The 27,673-nt window shown below is 31.7% G+C and overlaps 2 protein-coding genes across 4 annotated transcripts in view; one reads left to right on the top strand and one right to left on the bottom strand.

Annotated features, from left to right (window-relative positions):
- Positions 1–25,904, top strand: part of LOC111705244 (uncharacterized protein ZK1073.1) — a 41,021-nt gene extending 15,117 nt beyond the window's left edge. The window contains exons 6-16 of the mRNA XM_023477732.1: positions 1,835–1,929; positions 5,488–5,555; positions 6,385–6,468; positions 7,962–8,005; positions 8,442–8,494; positions 9,920–9,939; positions 10,875–10,990; positions 11,809–11,876; positions 12,695–12,812; positions 13,761–13,823; positions 25,249–25,904. Of these exons, the coding sequence (XP_023333500.1) occupies positions 1,835–1,929; positions 5,488–5,555; positions 6,385–6,468; positions 7,962–8,005; positions 8,442–8,494; positions 9,920–9,939; positions 10,875–10,990; positions 11,809–11,876; positions 12,695–12,812; positions 13,761–13,823; positions 25,249–25,302 (783 nt within the window). The 3' untranslated portion in view covers positions 25,303–25,904. The remainder of the gene's footprint in view (positions 1–1,834; positions 1,930–5,487; positions 5,556–6,384; positions 6,469–7,961; positions 8,006–8,441; positions 8,495–9,919; positions 9,940–10,874; positions 10,991–11,808; positions 11,877–12,694; positions 12,813–13,760; positions 13,824–25,248) is intronic.
- On the bottom strand, positions 15,004–22,037 carry LOC111705246 (zinc finger protein 197). Of its 3 annotated transcripts, none has more exons than XM_023477734.1 (19): positions 21,879–22,037; positions 19,679–20,914; positions 18,754–18,873; positions 17,870–18,057; positions 17,706–17,802; positions 17,583–17,635; positions 17,457–17,528; positions 17,269–17,383; positions 17,104–17,200; positions 16,934–17,024; positions 16,750–16,851; positions 16,580–16,678; positions 16,399–16,506; positions 16,210–16,307; positions 16,074–16,133; positions 15,940–15,981; positions 15,800–15,850; positions 15,612–15,656; positions 15,004–15,418 (listed from the first exon to the last, which is right to left on the bottom strand). In XM_023477734.1, the coding sequence occupies exons 1-18, from the start codon at positions 22,024–22,026 to the stop codon at positions 15,617–15,619; spliced, it is 2,817 nt and encodes a 938-aa protein (XP_023333502.1). In that variant the 5' UTR covers positions 22,027–22,037; the 3' UTR covers positions 15,004–15,418; positions 15,612–15,616. The 3 variants fall into 3 exon arrangements, with proteins under 3 accessions (XP_023333502.1, XP_023333501.1, XP_023333503.1); XM_023477733.1 differs by having other exon boundaries at positions 16,384–16,506; XM_023477735.1 differs by lacking the exon at positions 19,679–20,914 and having other exon boundaries at positions 15,007–15,418; positions 16,384–16,506.
- Positions 25,905–27,673: the final 1,769 nt, after the last annotated feature.

A 27,673-nucleotide genomic window follows, 5' to 3' on the forward strand; every position in this document is an offset into this window, starting at 1 on the left:
TTAAAGGGAGTGACCGGCTATGTAAGGTAGTTGAACTGAGTATACAGTGTTGTGGAAAGCTTCTTTCGGATTCATTTGAGACATATTAAACTCTTTAAAGATCTATAAATCCTGAGTTTAAGCACAAATTCGACGTTCAAAACTCCTACTTTGGGGGTGGATACGTTTTCAGAATTTTTTTTTTTTTTTTAATTATTGAATAACGACAACGAAAAATAATGTAAAAATTATACAATAGTCTAATTGGATGGTTAGGAACATATTTCTCAAAAGAAATTTGTCAATTAATTAACGATCAAATTGATTATTTAGTTTTTATTATTATATTGAATTTCTAATTTTCTTTGAATTTATTCGCAGATTTCTTCAAGTTCTTCAAATGTCGTCTTTTCAATAACAATTCTAGAAAATCTGCGAAAATCTTTGTGAATAAAGAGGAACCAGAATTATGAGATAATAGAAACTAATAATTGAATAAGATTACTTATTTTCAATGATAAGATTAATTTTTATTTTCTCAACATGTACACATGACGTCTGTAGTTTATTGTAGAACATTTTTACATTTTATGTCGACGTTATTTAATGATTTAAAAAAAACTAATTCTGAAAACGTTTCCACCCCCAAAGTAGGAGTTTTGAACATCGAATTTGCGCTCAAACTCAGGATTTACAGATCTTTAAAACGTTTAATATGCTCAAAAGAATCCGAAAGAAGCTTTCAACAACACATGCATACTCAGTTCAACTATCTTACATTGCCGGTCACTCCCTTTAAACTCTAAAAAAATACATATCACAATTTGGGTTTGGTTAATGTTCTTTCTTTTCGTTTTAACAAATAACTTTTAAATGCATCTTACAGTTAAATAGTAATGTATTCTTATTGTAAAGGTATCTTGCTTTCTAACCCTATTCCAAATGACGTATTGCAAAACTTGTGCAATCTGAGCTGAAAACTTTTATATTGTAAATCTCGGGATCTTGTGTAGATCTATGGATTAATCTCGGAATCAAGACCTAATCTCCATCTTGTGTAGATCTATGGATTAATCTCGGGATCAAGACCTGATCTCCATCTTGTGTAGATCTATGGATTAATCTTGGGATCAAGACTTGATCTCCATCTTGTGTAGATCTATGGAATAATCTCGGGATCAAGACTTGATCTCCATCTTGTGCAGATCTATGGATTAATCTAATTCCTTTTAATATCCAGTGATAGTTATAACCCGCAGGGACTTAATTAAGGAATCAAGCATTGATCCTTATTTTTTAAAGTCCCCATCCTGGATTTCAAGATTATCAATATTTACACAAACGTTTTTTGTCTGTTGGCTTTCCAGATAGCTCTAAAATGTTGAAATCCAATATTAGGAAAAGGGTTCAAATAAGATTCAGTCTGGTATTGATAAAACAATTCATTTGGTCAATTTGCCTGAGACTCAGGCCCACCATCAAGTAAAGGACCTGTGTAAGTTAGAAATAAAAGTTGAACAATTCAGAACTATGCTTTTAAGTTTTTGTCCGAAAATCGTTAGGAATAGGGTTAACTAAACCCGAACACCAATTTATCCAGCCAAATGAGGAGTAATAAGATTGTTTTGAAAACTGTCAACAGTGCGCTCCTCAACGGAATTTTCCAAAATATTAATATTCTATGAGCTAAGACCTGAAAATAAATGATTGAATAGCTAGAACATAAACAGTATGCAGCAAAAGAGAAACGAAGAGCTTACAGACGTGTAAAAAAAGAAAATGAATATTAATAATCATATATGTCTATACCTACTAAACATCTTTTTTTTAAATCAATTCAAAATAAATACTCCAGGAGCTAGGAGAGACTCTCGTTGATGTTCTTGACCAGCTGAACTTGAAATATGTTCTGGGACTTGGAGAGGGAGCCGGAGCTAATATCATCACCAGGTATAGCTCATGTACCAGAACTAGGTCACTAATATAATCACTAGGTATAGTTCATGTACCAGAACTAGGTCTCTAATATCATCACTAGGTATAGTTCATGTACCAGAACTAGGTCTCTAATATCATCACTAGGTATAGTTTATGTATCAGAACTAGGTCTCTAATATCATCACTAGGTATAGTTCATGTACCAGAGCTAGGTCTGGCCAACGTTCCGTTATCAAAACTGAAGTTTTTGAAAATTAACGGAAGAGTCCGTGAACAATTTTTAAATGGTTAACTAACGTAACGGAAATAGCTGTTTTCAAAAGAAAAATTAAAAGTTGAAAAAAGAGCGAACGGATGTGTTTCAAAAGAACGGCGACATTTGTTCTTTTGTCTGCTTCAAATTGAATGAAACTAAAATAAAAATAATATTTCATGTCGTATTCTGTTTTTCTCAACTTAACTGTTAAATAATATAATTTATGCATTTTGAAGTTTTTCTTCGTGTTTTTTAATATTGTCTTATTTTCCCCCCATTTATTTTTACATGAAACAATCTTTAAATGAGCTTTTAAAGAAATTTTGTCAAATGTGACACAACAGTTTCAACCCGTTTTATTTAAGAAGGACATTTAACAAAACAGCATGAAATAGAAGAAACACTACTTTCTTTAATTAAACACAGCGGTACTTAATGTATGTACGTACCACTAACATCTCTCCAGGCACTTAAAATACACCGGAGTTTGCAATGGAATTCTATTTGCCGCAATTGCAGCCGTAGTACATTTCCGAGCCGGGTCAACCTTTCCGGTACAACTCAATAGGGCTAGCCAGTGCAACAAGGTTGACGCGGTCAGACTTTAGGTTGAATTTACTTATATTAAAGGGTCAGAAGTGCGTGGCCGCCTAATGTGCGTGATAATATATTTTTTTATGAGCTATTTAGAAATATTATTAAAAAATTATTATCTTGATCTATTTATTTCTGGTTAAACTTTGTTGTAATACTCTAAGAGTTCCTTTCTTCAATTTGTTTGAATATCATGTTTATCGGAGTCCCCTGCATATTTGTTGTCGCTAAGGAACAAGATTCTGACGATGAACAGATAGACAAGGTATAACCCAAAAATCAAAATCGATAATGCAGAAAACTCTTTATTTCCTAAAAAAATAATGAAATGAATAATGATAAATAATTATTACAGGGTTTACAAATTTATAATGAAAAACTTAATGTTGATGGTTGACAATAATATATATTAACTAAAAGTCTACGTGAGAAACCCAACATCTCTCCCAGCCCTGTCGATCGAGAACCAGCCAACTTTCAAACTATCCCTCTGCTCAGTAGGGGACATCAAACAGAGATATATTTTTTCATGTGATTTTCATTTTAATGTTTTTGTAAAGGTATAAAGGGTACATCGGACATGTCACTTGTTTGAGGGTGTTGGGTTCTCCTTAAAAAATAATTATATTTTTTTTCAAGATATCCGTTTTCTATAAAATCTAATTGTTTCCCTGTTATGTATATTATACTAATTTATTCTGAAATATTTCATATATGATTATCCTGCTTTAGGTCAAAAGCCTTTTCTTCATAATAAAAATTCTCATAATATATTTCTTTTGTTCCCCCCTATTGTCCATATATTGGCCTCAATCCAAGCCGTAGTTCTTATTTTCTGCGCAGATTGTATAAATGTTTACAGATCCTCCTAGTGGACTGATTACACATGTTTACAGAACCACTCAGTGGACTGATGATACATGTTTACAGAACCACTCAGTGGACTGATTACACATGTTTACAGAACCACTCAGTGGACTGATTACACATGTTTACAGAACCACTCAGTGAACTGATGATACATGTTTACAGAACCACTCAGTGGACTGATTATACATGTTTACAGAACCACTCAAGGGACTGATGATACATGTTTACAGAACCACTTAGCAAAGCAAAGCTGAAACTTGTTCAAGTTGGTTGCAAAGCTGAAACTTGTTCAAGCTGGTTGCAAAGCTGAAACTTGTTCAAGCTGGTTGCAAGGAGGTTAAAAACATTGCATTTTGATAATTCACATAATATTTTCCTTTCAGAATATTTCATTAATTATTTATGTGAAAGATGGATCCCATGTCAGGCCGTCTTGTGTTTACATTACCGCCCAGTGACAGTACACTACAGTGCAAAAGATGCGTTCTGAAATAACTTTCCTTGCATTAAATCCTTGCTCTCTGATATTTTTATACTCTCTGATATTTTTATATTCTCTGATAACTATATACTCTCTGTGCAGTAAGTAAGAAACTGTCCACATCTGCAACTCTCAACTCTTTTCTTATATTTTCTTTCACAGACTCTTCCTTTTGGTCAACTTACTTCCTGTATTTATTCCTCACATCGGAGATTTTTTCCCAAATTTGCCTTCAATTTGCCTCCAATTTACCATCAATTTGCCTCCAATTTACCTTCAATTTGCCTCCAATTTACCGTCAATTTCCCTCCAATTTACCTTCAATTTGCATCCAATTTACCTACAATTTACATCCAATTTACCTTAAATTTGCATCCAATTTACCTTCAATTTGCCTCCAATTTGCCTTCAATTTGCATCCAATTTACCTTCAATTTGCATCCAATTTGCCTTCAATTTGCCTCCAATTTACCTTCAATTTGCATCCAATTTACCATCAATTTCCCTCCAATTTACCATCAATTTACATCCAATTTACCATAAATTTGCCTCCAAATTTTCCTTTAATTTGCTTGTTTTAAAGTTTTTGGATGATTTGCTTCTAACAAAATTCGATTTTTGAAAATTTTTAAAATCAACCAATTATTTTTATAAAAACCGCGAAATTTTTAATTGTTTTTGTTTTACAATAGATACAAAGAGAAAATGTTCACAATTAGAATTGAAGATAGGCGCGAAGAGCCCTAAAAGTCTAGCATTTATATATTTATATATTTATATATCCAGATATATTGCATCGTATGCCAGTGCTAAAGTTAATGAACATAGTTGGCTCACACTCTTTAAATTAAGCTTTCTTGGATCCGAGGGAGGAATGCCAGCCACACCAATTCCTTTCTTGGATCCGAGGGAGGAATGCCAGCCACACCAATTCCTTCCCCTCGTTCTTGACAACTTTTAGAAACAATATTTTGGTAAATGTATAAAATCATTAAATTGAATAGAAATTAAAGGACGGTCACTTTTGAGGTGGCTCGGAGAAGAAAAGAAAATAAGATTTCCTCATTACTTAAACTACTATAAGTGTTAAACTACTTCCTTTCTACACTATATTTATTTGTTTTAAACTAGTCTTTAGCTAGAGCTGTCGGATTTTTAGATGATTCATTTTTATGAATAAATGAATAAATGAATAAATGAATAATGAATAAATGAAAGGATGCATAAATGAATAAATGAATAAATGAATAAATGAATAAATGAATAAATGAATAAATGAATAAATGAATAATGAATAAATGAATAAATGAATAAATGAATAAATGAATAAATGAATAAATGAATAATGAATAAATGAATAAATGAATAGGTTTGGAATGAAGCATCCAACCAGATGCCTGGGAATTGTTCTGATACATCCGACTTCAACTACAGCTGGTATGTTTTAAATGTAAAATTTCAATCTCTGCTTGTCTGTATGTTTGGGTGTCCGATCATAACTCATGAACCCTAGACCTATTGGTCTCAAATTTTGTCGGAAAACTCGGGAGAACCAGGATAATATTCTTAGCTTTGTTTTGAGAGTCTTTAATGGCAAACATCAGTTTCCTGGTTAAATTACCCAAGTGCGGGTAAACGGCGGGAGTACCTGTAAGTAACCTGGGCAACGCTGGGTTCCTAAGCTAGTTTTTTATAAATATAATTCAAAATTTTATTCTAAGTGTGCACTATCGTTCAAAGAGATTGTAATATTTGAAAGAGCAAATGTTGAATCCAATAAATGGGAGCACAGTAACTTTAGGTGATCCTCCATTTTTAGAACAGTATGTCCGATTCACAAAAGTACTCTTGCAAACCTTTGTCTGATCAAGGATATTTAACTAGCAGAAAATTGATTTTTTTTCTATTAAGTTTTGTCTGTAGAGGTTTATTAGCAATATAGCAATCTGAGTCCGAATTTAATTAATTTAACCAGCGTCGCAAATTCGCCAAAAACCGGTTTTGATTGGGCGCCGGCTTAAATCTTGAAAAATTGAATACAATTTTAAGTGGAACCAACTATATCTCAAATTTAAGCCGCGGCTCAAAATCTTTAAATTCGGCCTCTGTTAGTATTTAACGCTTTCTAAGATAGAAAACCGAGGATTTCTTTCAAATTGTCCGTTCGGATACAGAGATGTAAAGGGCATTGTGAATGTCACTTTTAAAATGGAGAATCACTAAAAATACCGAGAACAGTCACTTTAATATTTGTTTGATGTTTCAGGAGTGATGGAACACTTCAAAGACAAGATTATTGCCTGGAAGCTGACAACAGTTGGACATAATCCAACAGCTGAGGAGTATCTAGGGATTATATATATATATATATAACTGTAGGCTAATACTATTCCACGGGCAACACCGGGCACTTTTGCTAGAATAAAATACAGCTAATCATTAGATGGTTTTAGCACAAATTAGACATTACATTACACATTTTTTGGGTATCAAAATAAAAATGGTATCTGAAAATACATTTTAAAAATCTTTTGGAACGTGTAGTCCTGCAAACCACAACACTTGGCTTTTTCCCATCTTAGAGCCGTAGGAAATTTATAAACAATAGTTGTCGAATATATCAATTAAATAGAGACGACTTTAGAATTAAATTTTGATTTCTACCAGGCTTTTAAACAGCATGGATTCACATAAACATTAAAACTAGCTTTTTAGAAATCTAAACAAAAATAGAAATGTCGTTTTGATAAAAACTTGGACCAAAGTATGTAAATTTTCACCGGATGGAATTTGACGGTTTTCCGTTTTTTTCCTGGCTTGACTCAGGCGCGTAATGGGGGGGCCAGTACCACTTTGCCCCCCCCTAGACATGCACCCCCCTAGCCCCCTCCTCCCTCCCGTAGAGTCAGAGGCAGGCTCTAATTTATAAAACAGTAAACTTACATATATGGTCAGATTTTTTACTTTTCTTATCAATCGACAATGTCACAATTTGTCCATTTTATGATTATTTCTCAAATTCTTTCTTGTACCTTAATCTGATTTACAATATTTTTTTTTTCCCGGGGTTTCATTCAAAATCCATTTCAGTCTCTCAGAGCAAGATGATTGGCGCAGAGTTTTATTCAAATTTTTAAGTTTTTTGCTCTTTATAATACTAGATTTTATAATGGTATGATTGGTAATTATGGTGAGCCTTCAGGTAGATAGATTTTGAACTTTATTTTTCACTTAATATCAGTTTTTTTAGAGGGGTGCAAAAAAAATCGGGCCGCTTACGCGCGCCAAATTGCACCCCCCCCCCCCTGGGCTAAACCTCCACTACGCGCCTGGAGTGTTTTCTGTTTTTTTTTCTATTAATGATTGCTAATACTGAATAATGAGTATTAGTATTATATATCGAATAAAGATTAATTCTGACTGGAAAGCACTTTATATGTATCCCATAGTTCTGTAAACAATAATGTTATTTCCCTTTTCTTATATTTCTTTTATTCTCTCTTATTGGAGCAAATAAATCGATAGAGTTTCTTAAGGGATTCTAGTTTTCTAAATAATTGGAAAGAAGATACATTGTTAACAAGGTTAGAAATACGAACACCATTTTTTTATTTAGTATTATTTATGTATGAAATATTTTTTATTAAATTTCTTCAATCTATATAATAAAGCTCTTCGGACCAAATATTTTATATCGGCAACGCTGGGCACCTCAGCTTAAATCACGATTTAATAAATAACCATACAAATCTGAACGACGATGCCGGGTTCTCCATCTGGTTTATTAATATATATATATAAATGAAGTAATATCAACAGCTATATAATATATATATATAATAGTATTCCATAAATTCGGCCAAGGAGTGGAGGCAGCGAAAGACAAGGTTTGTTGCTTAAGAATCCATCCATTTTTTAAACATCTAATTTTAATAAAATCTTAAGTTTTCGATAATCCAAATTTTTTACCGTATATGAATTTCAACCCCCTTGCTCATATTTTTCACCGTGGTTCACATATTGTGCGTTTCACTCACTTTTAGCTTCAAACTAGGTTAAATCCTTGAAAACCACTTTAAAATCAATGTTACTGCTTGCTAGTAGAATTACTACCTTTTTAGATAATTGTTAGTGTTTTTTTCCCCAAAAAAATTCTATGTGAAACGATTTGTTTAGCAATTTTAAAGTTTAATTCATTTTCTTATTTTTTAATTTGCAAGATTGCACAAAAAGTGCGCGAGTTTTATTTTGGAAAAATGCCGCAATATATTTCATATTCCGGCAACGTTTTAGCGAGGATTAGATAAAGGTTTCATTTGTCAGGTGAAGGCAATGGAGGAGTTTAGAGAGACTCTTCACACTCAGATAAATCCAAGGTAGGATAAATTTGACCAAATAGGGGAGGGGCAGGGGGGGGGAGGGTCATGGCACTTTTTATTCTTCTGAAAATTCAGACCATAGAAAAAGTAACTTTTATTAGCTGGCCTTGAAAAAATTCAATTTGCTCATGTATTAACTCCTAACTCCAAGGCCTTGGGTCATGGCACAGGAAGTCGTCGTACCCCATCGCTCAAAGATTAAGATCCCTGTACGGTTAAGAATAAGATGGAAAATATGTGTAAGAATTTTAATTACGAAATCCCCCCCCCATAGTCATACCAATAGGGGTTAGGGTTCTCTGAAAAAGTTCAAAAATTAAAAATTTTCATATTTAAGTAAAGATTCTAATCTTGATGTCATACAAATCCAATTTATTTCTTCATATAACTCTAATGTCAAGTCACTTACAAGAAAGGCAATTTTGTGGTGTGACAGGTTGAAATCATATCTTTTTATTCTCAGGTTAAAGAAATTAATCTTAATCTTAAACTACACGGACAGAGACACGTGACAATGATACTGCAATGTCATTGGTGGGAGTTCGGTCTTGTGATAATAACGTTTCAATCAATTATATCTATATTAAAAATGAAAAATTATCACATCCAAATAATAAAAGGAGAAAACCTGAGTTTTTCAGGCTCCTCTGGGATATCATCGTTTTCAGATTTGTTGCGTATTTGCTAAATATGATCTGTTTATTATACCAAATCTATATTTATAAGTTTTGGTACAACTTTGACACAGTTTTATATCAATTTCTCGAGACAGGAACATCAGATAGAACTATTATAGGTCTCGATTAATTCCTGAAGTTCTTAGGATTCAGCCCATTTCATTTTTCCTACACAGTCCCTTTAAAGATAATGATGAAAACCAGACAAAACAAATCTTTATCAATGCAAATATAAGTATTCAGTACACTGTAAATTTAAATTATGAAAAGGTTGCAACCTTTAAAAACCTTGAGTCTGTTCAACAATTAATCATGTTGCTTGCTTTGTATTATTTCATCAGAAGTTTATATCCTCTGCATATATTACACATCTTGTTTGGCTTGTCAGAATTTAACCCTTTAAAAGCTGGGGGGTCTGAAAAATTAGACCGATAACTTTGGGTGCTAGGGAGGGTTGAAAAAAATGCCAAAAAAATGGTAAAAAAATGTAAAAAAATTTTTTTTTGTTTTTAACAAAAACATTAAAGTGTGACACATTTTTCTACATCCATATTTCAAGCTTTTCAAAAATATAGTTTTTAGATCTGTAGCGTAAGTCACAAAAAGTTATAATGCTACTTAAGATTTTTTTTACACAGACCGGACTTTTTACTGTTTTCTACCCTACTTTATGCATTTCAGAAAAATTGTTTTTACAAAAAATCCTTTATATTTCTATTTTTTAAATTTCACAAAATTTTTACAGTGATAGTGTTAATGAAAAGAGTTTGCCATGACAAACAACTAAACGCCCCCCCCCCCCCACCTGTTTAGGGTAAATGTTGTTGCTTCTTTTTTACCTGGAAAAGTAAGAAACATTTGTTGATATGAACATAGTTTCTCACTTCTTTAAGTTTAATCAAGTATTAAAGTCAAAAAAGCATTAGTATTCAAGCAATGTAAAGGTTTGAAGTTGTCTTTACACAATTGTTTTCTGTCAGTATAAGACAAAGACTGAATACAAACAAAGCGTATGGATGCAACATTCTTTCATGTTTGCCATCCTTAGAGACTCTTTCTTAACATATTTTCCAAAACTTTCTTGAGCTCCTTTGATAAAACTTTCTGTGGAAGAGAAGAAACTGTTTTGAATAGAATTGGATATATTAAGACTTTCTAACCCTATTTCTGCTGGGGGGGGGGGGAATTTGACATTTGACCCCCCCCCCTGTAGTTTTTTTTGAATAACTCAAAAAGTATTGGTCTGAGGCTGATAAACATTTTCTGGCTTTTCCTAAATACCCATAGCTCTCTCTTTAGGTCTAAAACACGGGTTTTATACTAATTGCCTGAGCCCTGAATGACTACTTTAACAAACTAAATCTTTGTTTTTTTGCCAACTTTCAGTAGTCAGGTTTTGATAATTTTAGCTTTTTGGAAAGAATATGTCATAATGGAACGGATTGCACAAGTTTTGCATAAACATTTTTGACAATTATTTGCATACAAACCGTGAAAAGAAATTTGCATTATTTTGTTTTTCTTAATTACACATCAGATTTTTTAATGGCATGGTCTAAGGCTTTTCAAAAAATGTATATTTTATTATTTTTTGGACATTTTTTATGCAAACAATTTTAGTTTATAACTGGATATTGCAAAAAAGGAAATTTTTTTCAAATTTGCAAATTATTTTGCAGATTCTAAATTTAGAGTATAAGAGCTTTCCAATGATGTAACATCTTTAACATTTGGACTTCAAACATGGGATTTAAACCTATCTACCCACCTAGAGCAGGAGCTCAAGTGTGACACCTTGCTTGTTGTTGGATCCAAGGAACAAAAGTCATCTTTGATTCATTATTAATTTCACTTGTCTCTCTTTAAAGATTTACATACTTGTTTCATTCTCGTTTTATTGAGAAATGTCAGTTAAAAATTGACAGAAAAAAAGAAAAAAGCTCGTTGTAAATTGGGCATCTAATTTTTGAATGGAGGTTCATATAAATTACATCTACATTAATTTACCATTAATTTTCTCAGAACACACTGTATTCAGGGTTTAAGTTCCCCCTGCATTCTGTAAAGTTTAATCAAATGGATATATATCAGTCTGTTAGAATTTCCCTCGAATTTAAATATCTCTGATTGAATTAAGATTTTCCATTAAAGGGTTTTACTCTGTTCTCTTAATGAAGGAACAACTTGAAATATGTTTAATACAAACCTAGGATTTCTAATAGAAAAAGAAATGTTATCTGGATTTTTTATTTTGTGGTGAACTTCCTAGATGATGTTTCAAACTGAATTCATAGTTTTAAATATCTAAGATTTACAAAGACAAAAAATCAAACAATCTTCAATATCCTTTCTTCAAACATAAATCAACAAAGATTTCTAAGTCTGTTTTGAATCTGAAAGGTATTAAATGTTTTTTTGTATCGCCAGTATCCATACCTTGCATTGTTCAACTGCATATTTCAACACAATTTTGATTTACTTAAAAATATTAAACATTTAAAAATTAGTTTTTGCAAAATCTAATTGCTTAAAAAAGCTACTTAATAAGATTCTGAACGGCATGGGAATGATATCTTTAAATTTGTCACGCATTGCTCATCAATCATAAAAAATATGACTTTTGTTCTTACAAAGTCGTCTTTCCTTCACACCACTGAGACCATGTATTCTCATTCTAATCCAACAAAAACAAGCATCCTCAGGTAATACAGCGATTTATCAAAAAGTAAAGACGACTTTTGAATTCAATTTTGATTTTATATAAAGTTTTAAACAGTTTAAATTCACAAAAAAATGCAAACAAAGAGAAGCTGTCAATTTGAAAAGCTTCTCTTTGATTACTTGTAAACTTGAAATTCGACGAAAAACTCAAATAAAAAAGTCGTCTTCATTGTATTGATATAATCGCGTAACACTGTAGCCAGCATTTGCTTTTATTATTTTACTTATCCCATATGACAAAATAAACAAATTTTCTTTGTCTTTATCACTTCATTTTCATAGATATAAATCAATTAAAATTTATCACAAAATCTGTGAGAAAAGGACGACAATCAGTCCATGTTTTTGCGGCCATTACTCAAAGAGCTACATAGTTATAACAAAAACATCAATGACAATATTAAGATTGATGATGGCGGAAATGTATTTGAATAATTGATCAATGATACTATTATGGATTAATGATGTCGGAGATGTGCTTGATTGATTGAGCAAACATAATATCAGGATTGTGATATCGGAAATGTATTTGATTGATTTATCAATAATAATAAAAAGATTCATGATGTCGAGAATGATCAATAACAATATCAGGATTAATGATGTCGAGAATGTACTTGATTGATTGAGCAAAAACAATAAAAAGATTAATGATGTCGAGAATGTTCTTGATTGATTTATCAAAAACAATATCATAGGATTGATAATGTCGGAGATGATCTTGCTTGAGTGATCAATAATAGTAATAGGATTGATGATATCGAGAAGTGCTTGATTGATTTATAAATGATAATATTAGGATTGATGATGTTGGCGATGTACTCGATGAAGCCCCTGAGAAGGTATCCCAGAGTATTCTTCTGTTTAGCCAAGGACTTGGTCTCTTCACCTCCCTGGGTCTGGGAGGAAATAGATCGGTAGGTTACATACTAGAGATGAGCATCGGTTTTTTTGAACGAACAACATTTTTTAAGAACAACTATTTTCGTGAAGTAGGGTGCCATTTTGATAAAATAAATATGGATGAACGAAAATAAAAACTTTAAGCTTGTGGCAAAAAGGGTCAATTACTTTCTTTGAAGTTAAACAAAGCTTATAAATCCGACTTTGTTTTCACTTTTAATCTAAAGCGAGGAAGTTAATCCAAAGATAAACATAAGCCACCATGTTGCAGTAAATAAACAGTATGGCGTCCATGTTGTCCAGTGTTCTAATTAAAAGTAATTTTCAATGATTCCAACTTTGAAAATATATCAAGCACTGGTTTTAATAATAACAAAATCTTCTCATCTTTTAAATAAAAGATGAAAAAAAGACGACTTACATAATTATATTATATGCCTTAAACTAGTTTTCGCTTGGCAGTTTTCTTAAAAATCTGAGATTGAAAAAATATGGCGTTATCAAATTTTCTATTCGAATTTTTAACCTTGTGTTTACAATCTCCTATCTCTACAGCTTAAGGGCAGAGAAAATAAAATATGTGAAATCTTCAATATCGGAGAAAAAGTCTATAAACATAAAATCCAGTTTTTACGGAGTTTATACAAGAGTTTGGCAAGCTTTTTATTGGGAAAACATCGGATCTTCCATTTACGATTTAGAAATTAGTATTGTAAAAACAGAACAGTCATATAATATTAATTAGTTTAAATTAATTTAATTTCGGTCTATTTTCTTCCTTTTCATTGCGGGTTTTCAAAAATTAAATTATTTTAAACTTTCATAAACAAACTCAACCTTTGGCCAATCTTAAAAAATAAATTGCAAAAATAATTCAAGTTTAAAGCTAGCTTTTTGAAAATCAATCAATAAAACAAAATAAATCCAAAATAAACCAAAAATAAAATATGAAATGCTTACAGAGGTCTGGGAGTATGATTCCACATGACCGACGACCCAGCAAGTCCATGGAACAATATGACCAGGTCAAACAATTCAAATAAATAAAAAAAATTTTGATTTTATCTATTTATCTATTCTATAATATTGACCTGGGGTGGAGAACAATCAATTTATATTTAAAAATAAAAGATAGCTTAAAAAATCAAAAACTTGTAATTTTGTTTTTCAAAAGCAAAAAAAAACATATAATTTTTCCGTGTTGTAATTAGCGCAGGAAACTAATACTATTGAATTTATCATTAATTAAATTACAAGTTTTAATTAAAACTTTGCATACACATTTTAGTATGGACATTCAGTTTAAATATTGTTTCAGCAGAACTTTATTAGCATACTTTTTAACAACTGTTAATATTGACATTGTTATAAATAGAATTACATTTATTTTGTTGGAAAGTTGTCAGCTTTTTATAATATCGAATGTGTTTTTGCAAATATGTTAGGATTTTTTTTTACAAATAACTTTGTATCGTATTTTATTTATAGTGGTTCATTTTGTTTGGGGGGGGGGGAGTAGAAGTAAATATTTCCATTTAAAGTTGTAAATCTCTTATTGGATAATGAGCTAGATAGAAAGATAGATGTTACCGCTATGCAATTTCTATTGGTTCAGAATGACAACAAACACATGACTGAACCCTGATTGGATCAGGCGCTAGTGGACTCGGCATACAAGAGTGAACTAGAAAACGGCTTGCATTAGACTGATTGAATTTAACTTTAATAAGAATAATCATTTTTTTTCACAATGGATGGGGTTGAGTACGGCGGAACGGCGGGTTTTAGGGGAAATCTAAGAAATGTAAACAGACAAAAATAATTTATGGAAATCTATTCTATTTGAAAAAAGTCTCTGAAACACTCTGAAAAGTTAATTTTCTTGATAAATCCTCGCTAATAGTAAGTTAATATTTGTTATTTAGGACTTTTGTCACTTTTTTGATAAAAATTTGATTTTAATTCTGTCAATTATTTTGCATAGCTATAATACTTTGTCATGGCTATTATCTAATTTACAGTAACTAAACTTTTAGGGCGCTTTGCGCCCATTTTCTATTTAAATTGTGAACATTTCCTCATTGTATAGCATTGTGAAACAAACACAAAAAAGTTTACTTTAAAGAAAATTTTGTTGATTTTCAAAATTTAATAAACATTGAATTTTGGTGCAGGCAAATTTTTTAATTTAATTAATTTCATTCATTATATACACTTTGCCAGTCTATCTGATTGTCTGGGTGTCTGTTCGTTTGTATCCAATAAACGTTAAAGGACTGAACCGATTTGGCCCAAATTTTGTGTGGGACCTCACATGACCCCAGGGAAGTTTTATGGCTGTTCTTAATTTACGGACATCTTAAATCACGCCCCGCCGGTGTACATTTGAATATCCGTGCTGGGCCAACCTTTGCAGTCCTACTTTGGACTGTACAGCCAATTTACAATTACGAAAGCGGCAGAGGAGTGTGAAATACGTCTTCATTTGGGTGTCTCGACAAGTCCGTGTCAAGTGCCCCCCCCTCCCAATTTTTTAGGGAATGGGGAGGGAGGGGAAACCTGTAGGCTGTGTATGCCCTTGACCTGACATGGACTTGTGAACACCTCATCAGGGCGCCATCTAAAAAAGATTTACATGATTAATCAAAAAACTTCATTGAAAAAAACATTAATAAAAACTGCAACATTCTGTACACTGTAAACTATACATGAGGTAAACTGTACATAGGTAAAGTAAAGTATACCATGTTACCATGTACTGTACGGACACTGTAAAACAAATATCTAAAATTTTAATGAAATGTTTTACTTACATTTCTCAGGGAGCTTTATGGTAACGTTGCTCGTTCTGTGAGGTTCTGGAAAATATATATTGTTATTTGCAATTTTTTATTAGTATTGATTTTAAAATATATACATATATTTTATATTATATTATAATATAATTTTAAGCCATAATAAATTATTATATTAATTTTCATACAATACAAATATTACTTACCCAAAACCGCGTAGTTCAGCTAAAGGCCCACGAATCTCTCCTTGATGGTGTCTAAAAAATATTATGTTTAAAATTTATTTTTCAAAATTAAAAATCAAAAAAATATTGATTATTTTTAAGTTTAAAAATCACAATTTTACCTAGGATTAAATTCACGGTTCCAGTGATAATTTTCCCTTTTTCTTAACAATAATAAATATTAATTAAAGATCATAATTATTGATTAATTATTGCTAGAATAAATATTTAATTTTATAAAAAAAAGTATACTAACCGAAGAAGATGAAGATCTCGATCTTCATATTGCTGGCTCAAGTTACTTGGCATGTAGTTTCTAAAATATAAAATTTATCAAATTGATTCATATTAATTATAAACCTTATTTTAATTTTAAAAAAAACGTTTCTTACGTCGGACACGTAGATTGGATAGCCATTGGTCTCTTGATCTGATAGCTTGATTCAAGGTCGTCATCTAGTTGAGGCTGATTAACAGGCTGCTCCGAAGTCTAAAAATTAACATTAAATTGATATTACAAATTTATTTTCAATGAAATAAATATTTAATTTATTATAAGTATCTACTTTGTTCCTACGTACTAGTTGGTCCTGAGGTTCAGGCTTCCAAACATCCTGAAATGGGCCTGCAGCTCGGGCTCCGACTCTGTTAGTTTTGAAAGATTTCATTCCTTCCTTAGAAATATGTGCCTAAATTAAAAATCATATCTAAAATTTATTTTAAAAAATTATACTTTATAAGATTTTGCTAATTTATGCTTACTTCCTTCCAACTATGACAGTTTGAGTGAAATGGGCCTGTAGCTCCAGCTCCAACTCTGTTCCAATTTTTAGGTTTCCTCTGTTCATTTGAAATATACACCTGAATTAAAAATGATATTTAAAATTCATTCTAAAATTATGCATAGAATCATTGTGTTATTTTATACTCACTTCCTTCCAATTCTCACTTTCTGATCTTACATCTGTAGTGGGTCGAGCAGATGAGCCTGCAGATGGGTTGACTGCGGAATCTCCTCCAGCTCTAATAAGCTTCTATAATTCAATAAATAAAATATTATTTATAATCCTGTATATGTAACATTAATTATATAGTTTAATTACAATTATATCTTACATTAGGATATTCAAGTCGAGGCTTCTTTCTTTCATCTTCAGATAAAGAGGAGCTTCTTGATGTTTTATTCTTTGAATTATACACCAGGTTACTAAAGTGAATGACATATTTGACATATATTTACTCGGTTAGAAATATTTCAAAATTTGTATAAACATAAATTGTCTCACCGAAGATATTGAGAAAGTCCATTTGTAAGGGACCTCTGCGAGCTCAAGGGATCGGCTTTAAAGTCTGAATACCATCTTTCTGACCCATTTATAACCCCTAAAATTATTATTCATTTAAAGTTTGAGTTTATATTATATTATATATAAGTTAAAAAAAAATCTCACCTAGGATTAAATTCACCATTTTGGGAAACTCAGTTAGAATTACTGATTTCTTAGTTTTGTTCTTCCCAAACCCATTAGTCCAGCTGACATCCAGAAGAAACTCCTTTTCCATTATCTGCAGAAGTATCAATGAAATCAAACTGTTTTCAAGTATAAAGATCCCCCCCCCTCTCTCTTGGATAATTCACCTTAGGAAGTAGTCTATACGCGGTGTTTTGAATAGTCGAACCTTCCAGATTTTCACCCAAACAGTTTAAGCACTAGAAAGGGAACATTGTTAAGAATAATTATTTATTGTAATTAAATATTTATACCTGTGAAAAGAAACCAGCATCTTGAAGTTTATCTTCAAGTTCTTCCAACTCCCCTAAATATATAATAATATATAATTCTTATTATAAAATAGGTTTAAAAGTTTTAAATTCTTTATATTTTACCTAAAGTCTTAATTCTGTCTGGGAACGGATTGTTCTGTCTTTCAGATTTGGATTTCATTGACACATCTTTCAGATTGATCTCAGCCAATAATTTGTTCTATTAAAATAATAACATAAAAATTTATATAATTTTATAATTAAAAATGTAAAATTTTCTTAAGAACCTTGTGTATGTTCTGAAATTGGTATTTGTAAAGGGTATTCGAATTGTTCTGTATCTTCTTGCGCTGTTCATGTAAGGCAGGTTGTAGGGTGTGCTGTACTGTTTGTTGGGATGATTTCTTCCCTTTGAGGCAGGGTGTAGAGGTTTCAGGGTTGAAAACAGAGCTATCTGCATTCTCATTCATAAAATCTAGAAATATATTTATCTTTATAATATTATTTTATGAAATGACCGGACAATTGAAAAATGAAGGGTTTTTATGTTAAAATATTATATTCCTATAAAACCTTGTCCAGATAATACTAGTGAATCATCATTAAATAATAAATCCCTCTGCAAATGAAGAGGTAGATTATCAGGTTCATTATGAAACCCTCCCCCTCCAATGTAAGTGAAGTAAGGCTAGACTTCTTCTTTTTCACCGGCTTTTTTGCTACAGGGTGTCCCAATAAACATTTTGTAACGAATTCGTTATTGTCTTTGTTATGAATTAGCATTGTAATACCTAGTTTCTAAAACCATAATATGTCTGCTAGAGTTTATTTAATGAAAACAGCAAATGGCTGTAAAGATGTGTCTATAATGTCTCTGCAAGATGAACAGTGAAGACGGACAAGTTCACTCTGTTAGTAATTGTATACTGTATTTGTCTTGTTTTACTAAGTACAATTGTATACAGTCAAAGTGACAAAAAACAAACAAATTGTAAACATTGCAGACGAAAATCTTACGTATTACATCTTTCTAAGTAGGTATAACTTTACTAAATCAAAGTATTATTTAAAAGACAATATCAAAGTTGTCACTGAATTTCCATGTTTATTAGGTTACCCTGTAAAATATATACAGTATTAGTTTAAAAAGTGTTAACTAAGAGTTCCATACCTAGATTTTTCCCCTTTTCCTTTTCTCCTTTTCTCCTGCTCCCATTCTCTCCATCTGAACTGAAACCCTCCCCCACCAATGTAGGTGCACTTAGGCTGGACTTCTGTTTCGCCGACCTTGCTATAATATATGCAGTATTAGTTTTTAATAGTATCTTTTTTATTAACAAACTTTTGGAAGGGGGGGGAGGGGGGGGGGTCAAATTGACCCCCCTTCTATTTTCTAATTGTAATACAAATCTTTAACATTTGATACTTTTTTAATATGCGGATCCACGGATCCAGATCCAAATGACAAAATATCAACCAAATTACTACAAAAAAAAATTTTACCCTGAAAAGTGAAAACCAAAATCAGAATTATTGAAAAAAGAGATTATAAAATTTTCCTGATTTCTGAATGGGTTCATCAAGTTTTAGCATAAAAATTAGCAAAAAAATACGACAATTTTTTTTGCTAATTCTGCTTTGTTAAAAAAACTCAGTAAATTTCATGGAAATAACCTGGATCTGGATCCAGATGCGGATTTGTACAATCTGCTTGCTATTGTTATAGGCTTTCAAAGAGCTATAACATGATAAAACCCAATGAATGTAAGTAGGTCTAAATATAGATTTTTTTCAGGCGAGGTTAAATATGGCATTTAGGCAGTATGCCTGAGGGCTCAAGCAGTAGGTATAAAATCCCAGAGAAGGGCATGTGTTAGTTAGGAAAGCATGACAATTTTAGCATCCTAGCTCAAATACTTTTTGAGTTATTGCAAAAAACAAAAGGGGGGAGTCAAATTGACCCCCCCCCCCCCAGGCCAGATGCCTCTAGGTTAAAGTAGCGACATAGTCAAACTGAGAACATGTCTATCTCACACACTTGCTTTAATTTTCAACATAAAACTTCAGATCATCTGCTAAACTTACAGCATACTCACATTCAGTGCATTCATGTGATTTCAGAAGATATGGTTGAATAGCAGCATAGTTACATTGAGAACAAGGATATCTCACTCCGTTATGTTTATTTTCTACATGTGTCTTTAGAGTTCTTGCAAAATTTGCAACAAAGTCACATTGAGGGCAAGGATATCTCACCCCTTCATGTTTATTTTCTACATGTCTCTTCAGAAGATATGGTTGAACAGCAGCATAGTTACATTGAGAACAAGGATATCTCACACCGTCGTGTTGACTTTTAACATGTGTCTTTCTTGCATCAGCTGTAGTTGCCACATACTCACATTGAGGGAAAGGATATCTCACTCCGTTATGTTTATTTTCTACATGACTCTTTAGTTTGCTTGCAAAACTTGCAATAAAGTCACATTGTGAACAAAGATATCTCACTCCTTCGTGTTGACTTTCAACATGTTTCTTCCTATCACCAGCTGTTGTTGCCGCATACTCACATTGAGGGCAAGGATATCTCACTCCGTTATGTTTATTTTCTACATGTGTCTTCAGAGTGATTGCAAAATTTGCAACAAACTCACATTCAGGGCAAGGATATCTCACCCCTTTATGTTTAAATTCGATATGTTTATGCATGTACTCGGTTCTAGCTGTACTAAAATTACAATCAGGGCAAAGATATCTCAATCCTTCGTGTTTATTTTCTACATGTCTCTTCAGATGATGTGGTAGAGATGCAGCATAGTTACATTGAGAACAAGGATATCTCACTCCTTCATGTTTATTTTTTATATGAATCTTTAGATTACTTGCTGTAGATGCAATATATTCACAATCAGGGCAAGGGTATCTCACTCCTTCATGTTTATTTTTTATATGTATCTTCAGATAACTTGCTGTAGATGCAATATATTCACAATGAGGGCAAGGGTATCTCACTCCTTCATGTTTATTTTTTATATGTATCTTCAGATAACTTGCTGTAGATGCAATATATTCACAATTAGGGCAAAGATATCTCGCTCCTTCATGTTTACTTTCAACATGAATCCTCAGATTACTTGCTGTAGATGCAGAATAATCACAGTGAGAACAAGAATACCCTTCATGTTTGCTTTTAATATGTTTCTTAAGATTTGAATATTCAGTTGCAAAATATTCACATTGTGAACATGAATATCCATCTTCTATACTTTTCTTTATTCTGTTTAGTTTTGGTTCAGATGGCAGAGGATCCAATCCACGAACAAATATTTCTCCTGAAAATTAAAAGATTTTTAGTTTGATCTTAAAGGGAGTGTTTCCGAAAAATGAAAGGGGGTATACGGAGAAAAATAAGCGCTTTTGATCGCTACTAATCTTACTTCTATCTGTTGCGTTTATAAGGAGAAAATTGTTAAAAACGACTTGTACCGAATAACGTAGCATCCACCCAAATTGAGAAAATTGCATTCCATGACTTGGATTGTAAAAAAAACAATTTAATATCAAACAGATTACTTAGATATTACAACCTTCAGTTATCGATTTTTTCTCAATGCATTCGCATATAATTGATATTTCATAATATTTTGTATTTGCTTTATATAAGAAAGAAAAAACTATTCTTAGAGGATATTGTTTTTTTTTCTGAACTCTTTATTGAATTGAGCTGAGCTGATTTGCTTTTCTTTTTTTTGAACTTGCACATGAGTTATTATTACTCACTCATTTTCTTGAAAATTTTACTTAGGATAAAATAAATAGAGCGGGGGGGGGGGACGCCTCCTAGCTCCTTCTCTTAATGTTGTCTCCATTTGCCATCGGTAAAATGGACAGTGCAAAGCTAAACATCATAGTCTTTCCTACTAAGGGAAATTTTAAAAAAACCATAACTGCACCCCTTATGTAAAATGGAGAGTTGTAAGCCTTAAAGCTCCATCAGGAGGAATCTTTCACAGCAGTCCAGTCCTCACAGCTGGTCGAGTACAAGACCAGTATCGTTGTGCACATGGCTTGTATACCCATCAGGGGTTAAACTACTTCTTCTTTCAGCTGAACCAGGCTAAAGATGGAGTTCTTGTTTTATTTAACTTCTACATTACACTCCCTACTCCACTGTAGAATTCAACGAAAATACAATAATAAGATAACTAGATAACCAAACAGTTATTTGGAAAATCAACATCAGCTGTGACACTGTTATGTATTCTTTGTTTAAAAATGTAAAACTATCATGATTACCTTGTATTCCTGTATTTGTTAGCTTAATTTCATCTTCAGGTTTATTTACAAAACATGTATCTTCTACTGCAGGAGAAGTTATCTTTAAGTCCTGAACAATTTTTAATTTCTTTTTCATGGTTCCTGGCATTTTATCTGAAACATGCATTAAGCATAAACAATGCATCAACATATTAAAATAATTATTTTGATGATACAAAAAAGTTGTCAATTTATATGTACAAAATTGTTGATGAAACATACAGGGATAATATTTATAATGAATAAAATAAAAGTTCAGCAATAAAAAACAGACAGTTAAAACAAAAAAAAAGATAAAAATAACATAATGCTTGGGTTTATTCCTTATTTTTGGCGCTGGATTTTCGAACATTCCTGGAAAATATGAAATTGTCGTCTTCATAATCAAAAATCCTCGAAACATGAAAAATTTTTTTCAAAATTAACTATTAGATCATAAAGAATAAAAAATATTATGAAATATCAATACGAATGCGTCAAATTTTTTTTGATGATTATTGGTTGTAATATCTGAATGATTTGTTAGGAATCAAATTGATTTTTTATGATTCGAGTTGAATGTTGCAACTTTCTGAATTTGTATGAATGCTACGTTCTTCAATATGAGTCGTTATTAACAGTTTTCTCCTCATAGACGCAAAAGATAGAAGTAAGTTTAGTAGCGATCAAAAACGCTTATTTTCACCGTAAGGTTGTAATGAATAACCAATAAGTACTAATTACTATATCAGGGAAACCTGATACCTTATCTATATTCCTGCTAATAACTGTTATAATCATTTTTATGCATATCTTGTAACCAAATAAAGGATTAACATCATCATTCATTTCCCTTATAAATATATATGTACTAGTTGGGTGACCGCTACGCCGGTCACCCCATTTAACCTGTAACCTTATGTCTCAATAAATAGGTAGTTACATGTAAAATCTAGCGTTGAATAGACCTGGCTTAAACCCTAGGTAGAGAAGACAGAAATACAGTGCGTTTTCTGTAATTCAGATAGATTCAGAAAGACTGGCATTTTGTGACAAGCCTCATTCATTTTTCGCGAACACTCCCTTTAAATTGGATAACATTTTCAGAACAAATCATCTTCCTCCAGTTCTTGGAAGAAAAACAGTTTTGAAATTGATTCTACAGGGTGTCCCCAAAAAAATGATCTAATAGGTACGAGAGGTACAAGTATCTATAAATAATCGTACGATTTTTATATTTTTGGACATTTTTCGAAATCTCTGTAACATTTCCAATCACTGGACATTGGACGCCAATTACAAGTTTGTAGCACTTATCCCATTAGTGACAATTAGGTCGTTTAAAAGCTTTAAAATTAATAATCCAAAAATCGTTCTCTAGGAAATTACCAGTCTGATAACGAACTGCATTTGTTTAATAAAAAATACAGCATATATATTGTCACTTCTGCCTCGCGGTACAGTACAGAGAAAACTAAGTTGTTTAACTTCTTGTTGAAGATGTTCACTCACTTCACGTTGAACTGTGCAGTGTGGCTCCGCTGTGCAGGAATAATCCTGCACTGCCGGTATACCATATGTGTCTTCGTATACTTTAAAAATTTAATTTTGTGCAAGGAAAAGCTTAAAATAATAAGAAAAAACCCGATACTTTCAAAGTGAATATATATATTAAGGAGAGAGTAAACACCCCAGACAAAAGAGATTGGATTTCAAACTCCTGGACCCCACTCTCTCTCTCCGGCCGTACCCCATACCCATATCCTGGTCCACTCCCTCCCGTTCCCCTGTCATCAGAGCTGGGCTACATATTCTTTTCTTCGGAGGGGGAGGGGAGGGGGAGAGGCGAAGGAATTTTGAAAACAAATTTGGGCAATAATTTGTTTTAATTAGTTTAAAATAAATCTTTAGAGGATAAAAATGTGTTGTTTTTTTTTAAATCGACTTAAAATAATCTAGAAATATTAATATAATCAAAAGTAAATTTTAGATCTATATTTGACTTTGATACTAAAGCTTGAAAACATTCTTAAAACGTTTAGCATTGCCAGTTAAAAATTTATCGTTTTTTTTTCTAATTTCTTATCTTGTCTCCTTATGACCACCCCNCTCCTCTGTTCGTTTTTCGCAACATTTCAAAATTCTAGTCGGGGAGAAGAAGGGGGGCCGGCAGGGTTCAGGGGTAATTATAAACACATATTTAAAACAATATTTTTCTGCGGTTTACAATGCAGTATACTAATATTTAATTTTGTAATAAACAACCCTCTCAACATATTCGAAACTATAATAAACATCAATTTTGAACAACATTTTGGGATTAAATTTCAACAGATTATACGCAAAGAAAATAATTTTTAGAATAGATGATACTATAATATATTTTGGTAGAAAACATGATCGTTAATATTGAGGAAGGAGTTAAATTATCAATTCAAAAAATTCCTAACAATGCTCTATCCTTCTTATATATTTTTTATATATAGGATTTCCATCTTGAGTTTAACAAACAAACTTGCATAAGGGTACAGAAAGTTGCGATAGAATTTATGTGGAAAGGAGTTTAGTTTTTGTCACAAACTCTGATTTTCTAATCTCTATATCTTTGAACCCAATGTTGTAGACCTTAGATATTTCATACTATAATGCTTATAGATAAAATAATCAAAGTTTGAAATGTCAAAGGTTTTCACCATAAGATTGCAAAGATAATGAAATCAGAAGATTTTAGTTTGTGGCAAAAACTCAATTCCTTTCATTTCAGATAACAATTTTAGTTTATAGTCTCATGCCATTACTTAATATACTTTTTTTTTGGAGCAATCTAGCTTTCCTAACAATATTTTATATTAACAAACTTTTATTATCTATTTATATACTTTGCTTGTCTGTTTGTTTCTTGTGTACCCAATACACGTCAAAACGGCTGAACCAATCAGGCCGCAGGGAAAGTTTATGAATGATCAAAATTTGCCTCCGACAAAATTTGATTTCCAATAAAATTTTTAAATCCACAAATTTTTTTTATGAAACCGCGAATTTTTGTTTGTTTGTTTTGGTTTTACAGTGTATACAAAGAGAAAATGTTCACAATTGAAGTAGAAGATAGGCGTAAAGCCTTTTCACAATATAAAATATTCAACCAAACTTTCTAAAAAATAAATAAAACATTTTTCGAAATTTTAAAAAAATGAGCATCATTCTTATGTTCAATGTGCAAAATTAAGATTGATCTTTTTATATAAGATTAAATGAACAAATTTTGCTAATTTTTGAGAGATAAAAATCATATTCCACCCCCTCCCCCAGTAGCATTGGTAGGCTATATTAAAAAATTGCAAATAAAATAAAATTTTTATTTTTTTTTCAGCCGAACGTGAAGAGATTTGTACATGATCTAGTCCCAGGAGAAAACCAACAATGAACAGTTTGAGAAAATATGAAACCAACAATTAACAGTTTGAGAAAATATGAAACCAAAAATGAAAGTTTTTGAAATTTATCCTTAAGTAGTTGTGCACCATAGAGAGGCACGTTATTTAGTCTAAATCTTTAAAATTGATATTGTTATAGTATACAGTACATGCGTAAATGTTATTTATTAAAACTCAAATTTATACGTTTTTTGATAAATTTCAGATTCCAGATTAACCATTTCATAAATGTTAGATGTAAGTTAGATTCAAGAGAGTTAATTAGTTTTTTTAAATACAAAAAAAACAAGGCCCCTGTCGCCCCTCTTTCACATTTTAAACTCTTCTAGTCTCAGAGTTAACTATGATAAGCATAGAATTAAAAATATAAAAATTACACTTTTCATTGTTTGTAAAATATATTTTTATCTGTTTCAAAGATTATCCTTTTAGGCAACAGTATCATTATAAAGGAAATAAAATTAAAAGCAGGTTTGTCTCACACACATTTTATTCACAATCTTAACTAATTTTATGTAAATGCAAATTTACTGAAAAAGAAAAAGTTTATTGTTTAAAACCTTGACAGAATTGTAGAATTGTATTTGTGAAATGTAGATTAAAAGAAATAAAGTACTATAATGGTTCTATTTTTTTTGAAAATTTAAATACTAGTGATTACCCAATGTTTATTGTTTATTTTGCCTCAAGCCCTAATTTGCATATGCTCTTTGTCTGTATAACCTGAGGCCGAATTCAAAGAATTTGAGCCGGGGCTTAAATTTGAGCCGCGGCTCAAATATGGTTGGTTTCACTTAAAATTGTATTCATTTTTTCAAGATTTATGCCGGCGCTCAATTGAAACCGGTTTTTGGGGAATTTGAGACGCGGCTTAAATTCATTAAATTCGGACACAGATCTTTTACTACATTAGTCAGCGTTTATATCAATAAAATAAAGTCGGCATTTCTGTTTCTAACAAGATTAACAAGTTTACAAGTAAACAATTAGAGCAGCTTAAATTTACATTCATGTTTATGTGCATCCATGTTTATTGAAAGCTTGGTATAAAATCAAAAATTAAAATCAAATCTCAACTTTATTGTATTGATATATACGACGACGACTGTACATGAAGGAGAAATCAGTGTTCAATATGATATTAAAGGTCTATGACATCAGAGGCCGAGTTTAAGGAATTTGAGACTTTCATGTTTCATTTCAAATGTCGTGTTTTTTTCGATTTTTGTCAAAAAATATCAATCAATTATTGATATCATTTAATTTATTGCAAATTAAAATTGTTCAACCCTGCATTTTTTTCACTGGGTTTTACTCATAGAATTTATTTTATTTAAGAGGGCTGCGTAATTCTAAGTAGAAACTCAAATCAAAAATTTAAATTCGCTATGACAATCAACGAACTTTTGCGTAAATCCGGGGGAGGGGGGACGGCTTGTTTACACCTTTTAAAGAATTGGACATAAACAACTCTTTTTTTAAAAAGATACTGAATTACAGTTTACAATTAAATTAAATCTATTTTTTTTTCTGTTCATTCCTCTGAGTTCAGTCATAAAATCTCTAATGTATTTAGATTCTCGTACTTCAAGTAAACTTCTTCCGAGGTCCCAAACCTTCTCTAGAACGGTAACTTTTAGATGATATAGTTCATATCCAGGATTTTAAAAATGTTCTCCTGTAGGCTGGTTTGTATGGGGATTTCTAATGTAACCAATATGTTCTCTCACTCTTTCATCTAAAGATCTTGTTGTCTGTCCTACATATTTGTAGTTTTATGTAATACAGTAAACTACATTTCTGGTCTTACAGTTGAAAGTTCCATTAATCTCAATCTTCTTGCTGGTATTAGAGGATTGTATGACTGTTCCAGGCTCTATGTAGGGACAAGTTGGGCAATTTAAACCACAAGGTTTCATACCAGGTATTAGCCTCTTTGACCTCATTCTAGGAGGATCTGGAATTCTGGCTCGGATGAGTTTATTCCTGAGATTAGGAGGTCTCCTATAGGTAACCATAGGTGGATTTTGAAAAACCTCCTTCATCAAAAGATCCTGGACCATGTTTCTCCAATGTTTCTGTATGATGAAGGAGATACAAGGCAGCTAGGGATTAAATGAGATAGAGAATATAACTCGATCTGGTTTCTCCTTTTTTTCCACTTTCTTTAAAGCAACTTCTCTAGGTATAGCTTTAGCTCGGACTCTAGCAGAGTCAACAATTGAAGAATTGTAATCCCTGCTGAGAATAAAATCCCTTAGTTTTAAGAATTGTGCATCCCTAAATTCTTAAAATTCTGTATGCAAGTGAATAAGGTATTGTTAACCATTAATTTTAAAACCTCTATAAAATGTCGTCTTC

The sequence above is a fragment of the Eurytemora carolleeae genome, unplaced genomic scaffold, assembly GCF_000591075.1.
Source record: "Eurytemora carolleeae unplaced genomic scaffold, Eaff_2.0 scaffold615, whole genome shotgun sequence".
NCBI classification, from domain to species: domain Eukaryota; kingdom Metazoa; phylum Arthropoda; class Copepoda; order Calanoida; family Temoridae; genus Eurytemora; species Eurytemora carolleeae.

Coding starts and splice junctions, on each gene's coding strand:
- LOC111705246 (XM_023477733.1), bottom strand. CDS start 22,026: ATGCATGTTTCAGATAAAATGCCAGGAACCATGAAAAAGAAATTAAAA. Junction 16,507..16,579: donor ACTGTCATAGTTGGAAGGAA/GTAAGCATAAAT, acceptor TTTTTAATTTAG/GCACATATTTCTAAGGAAGG. Junction 15,657..15,799: donor GCTGAACTACGCGGTTTTGG/GTAAGTAATATT, acceptor TATATTTTCCAG/AACCTCACAGAACGAGCAAC.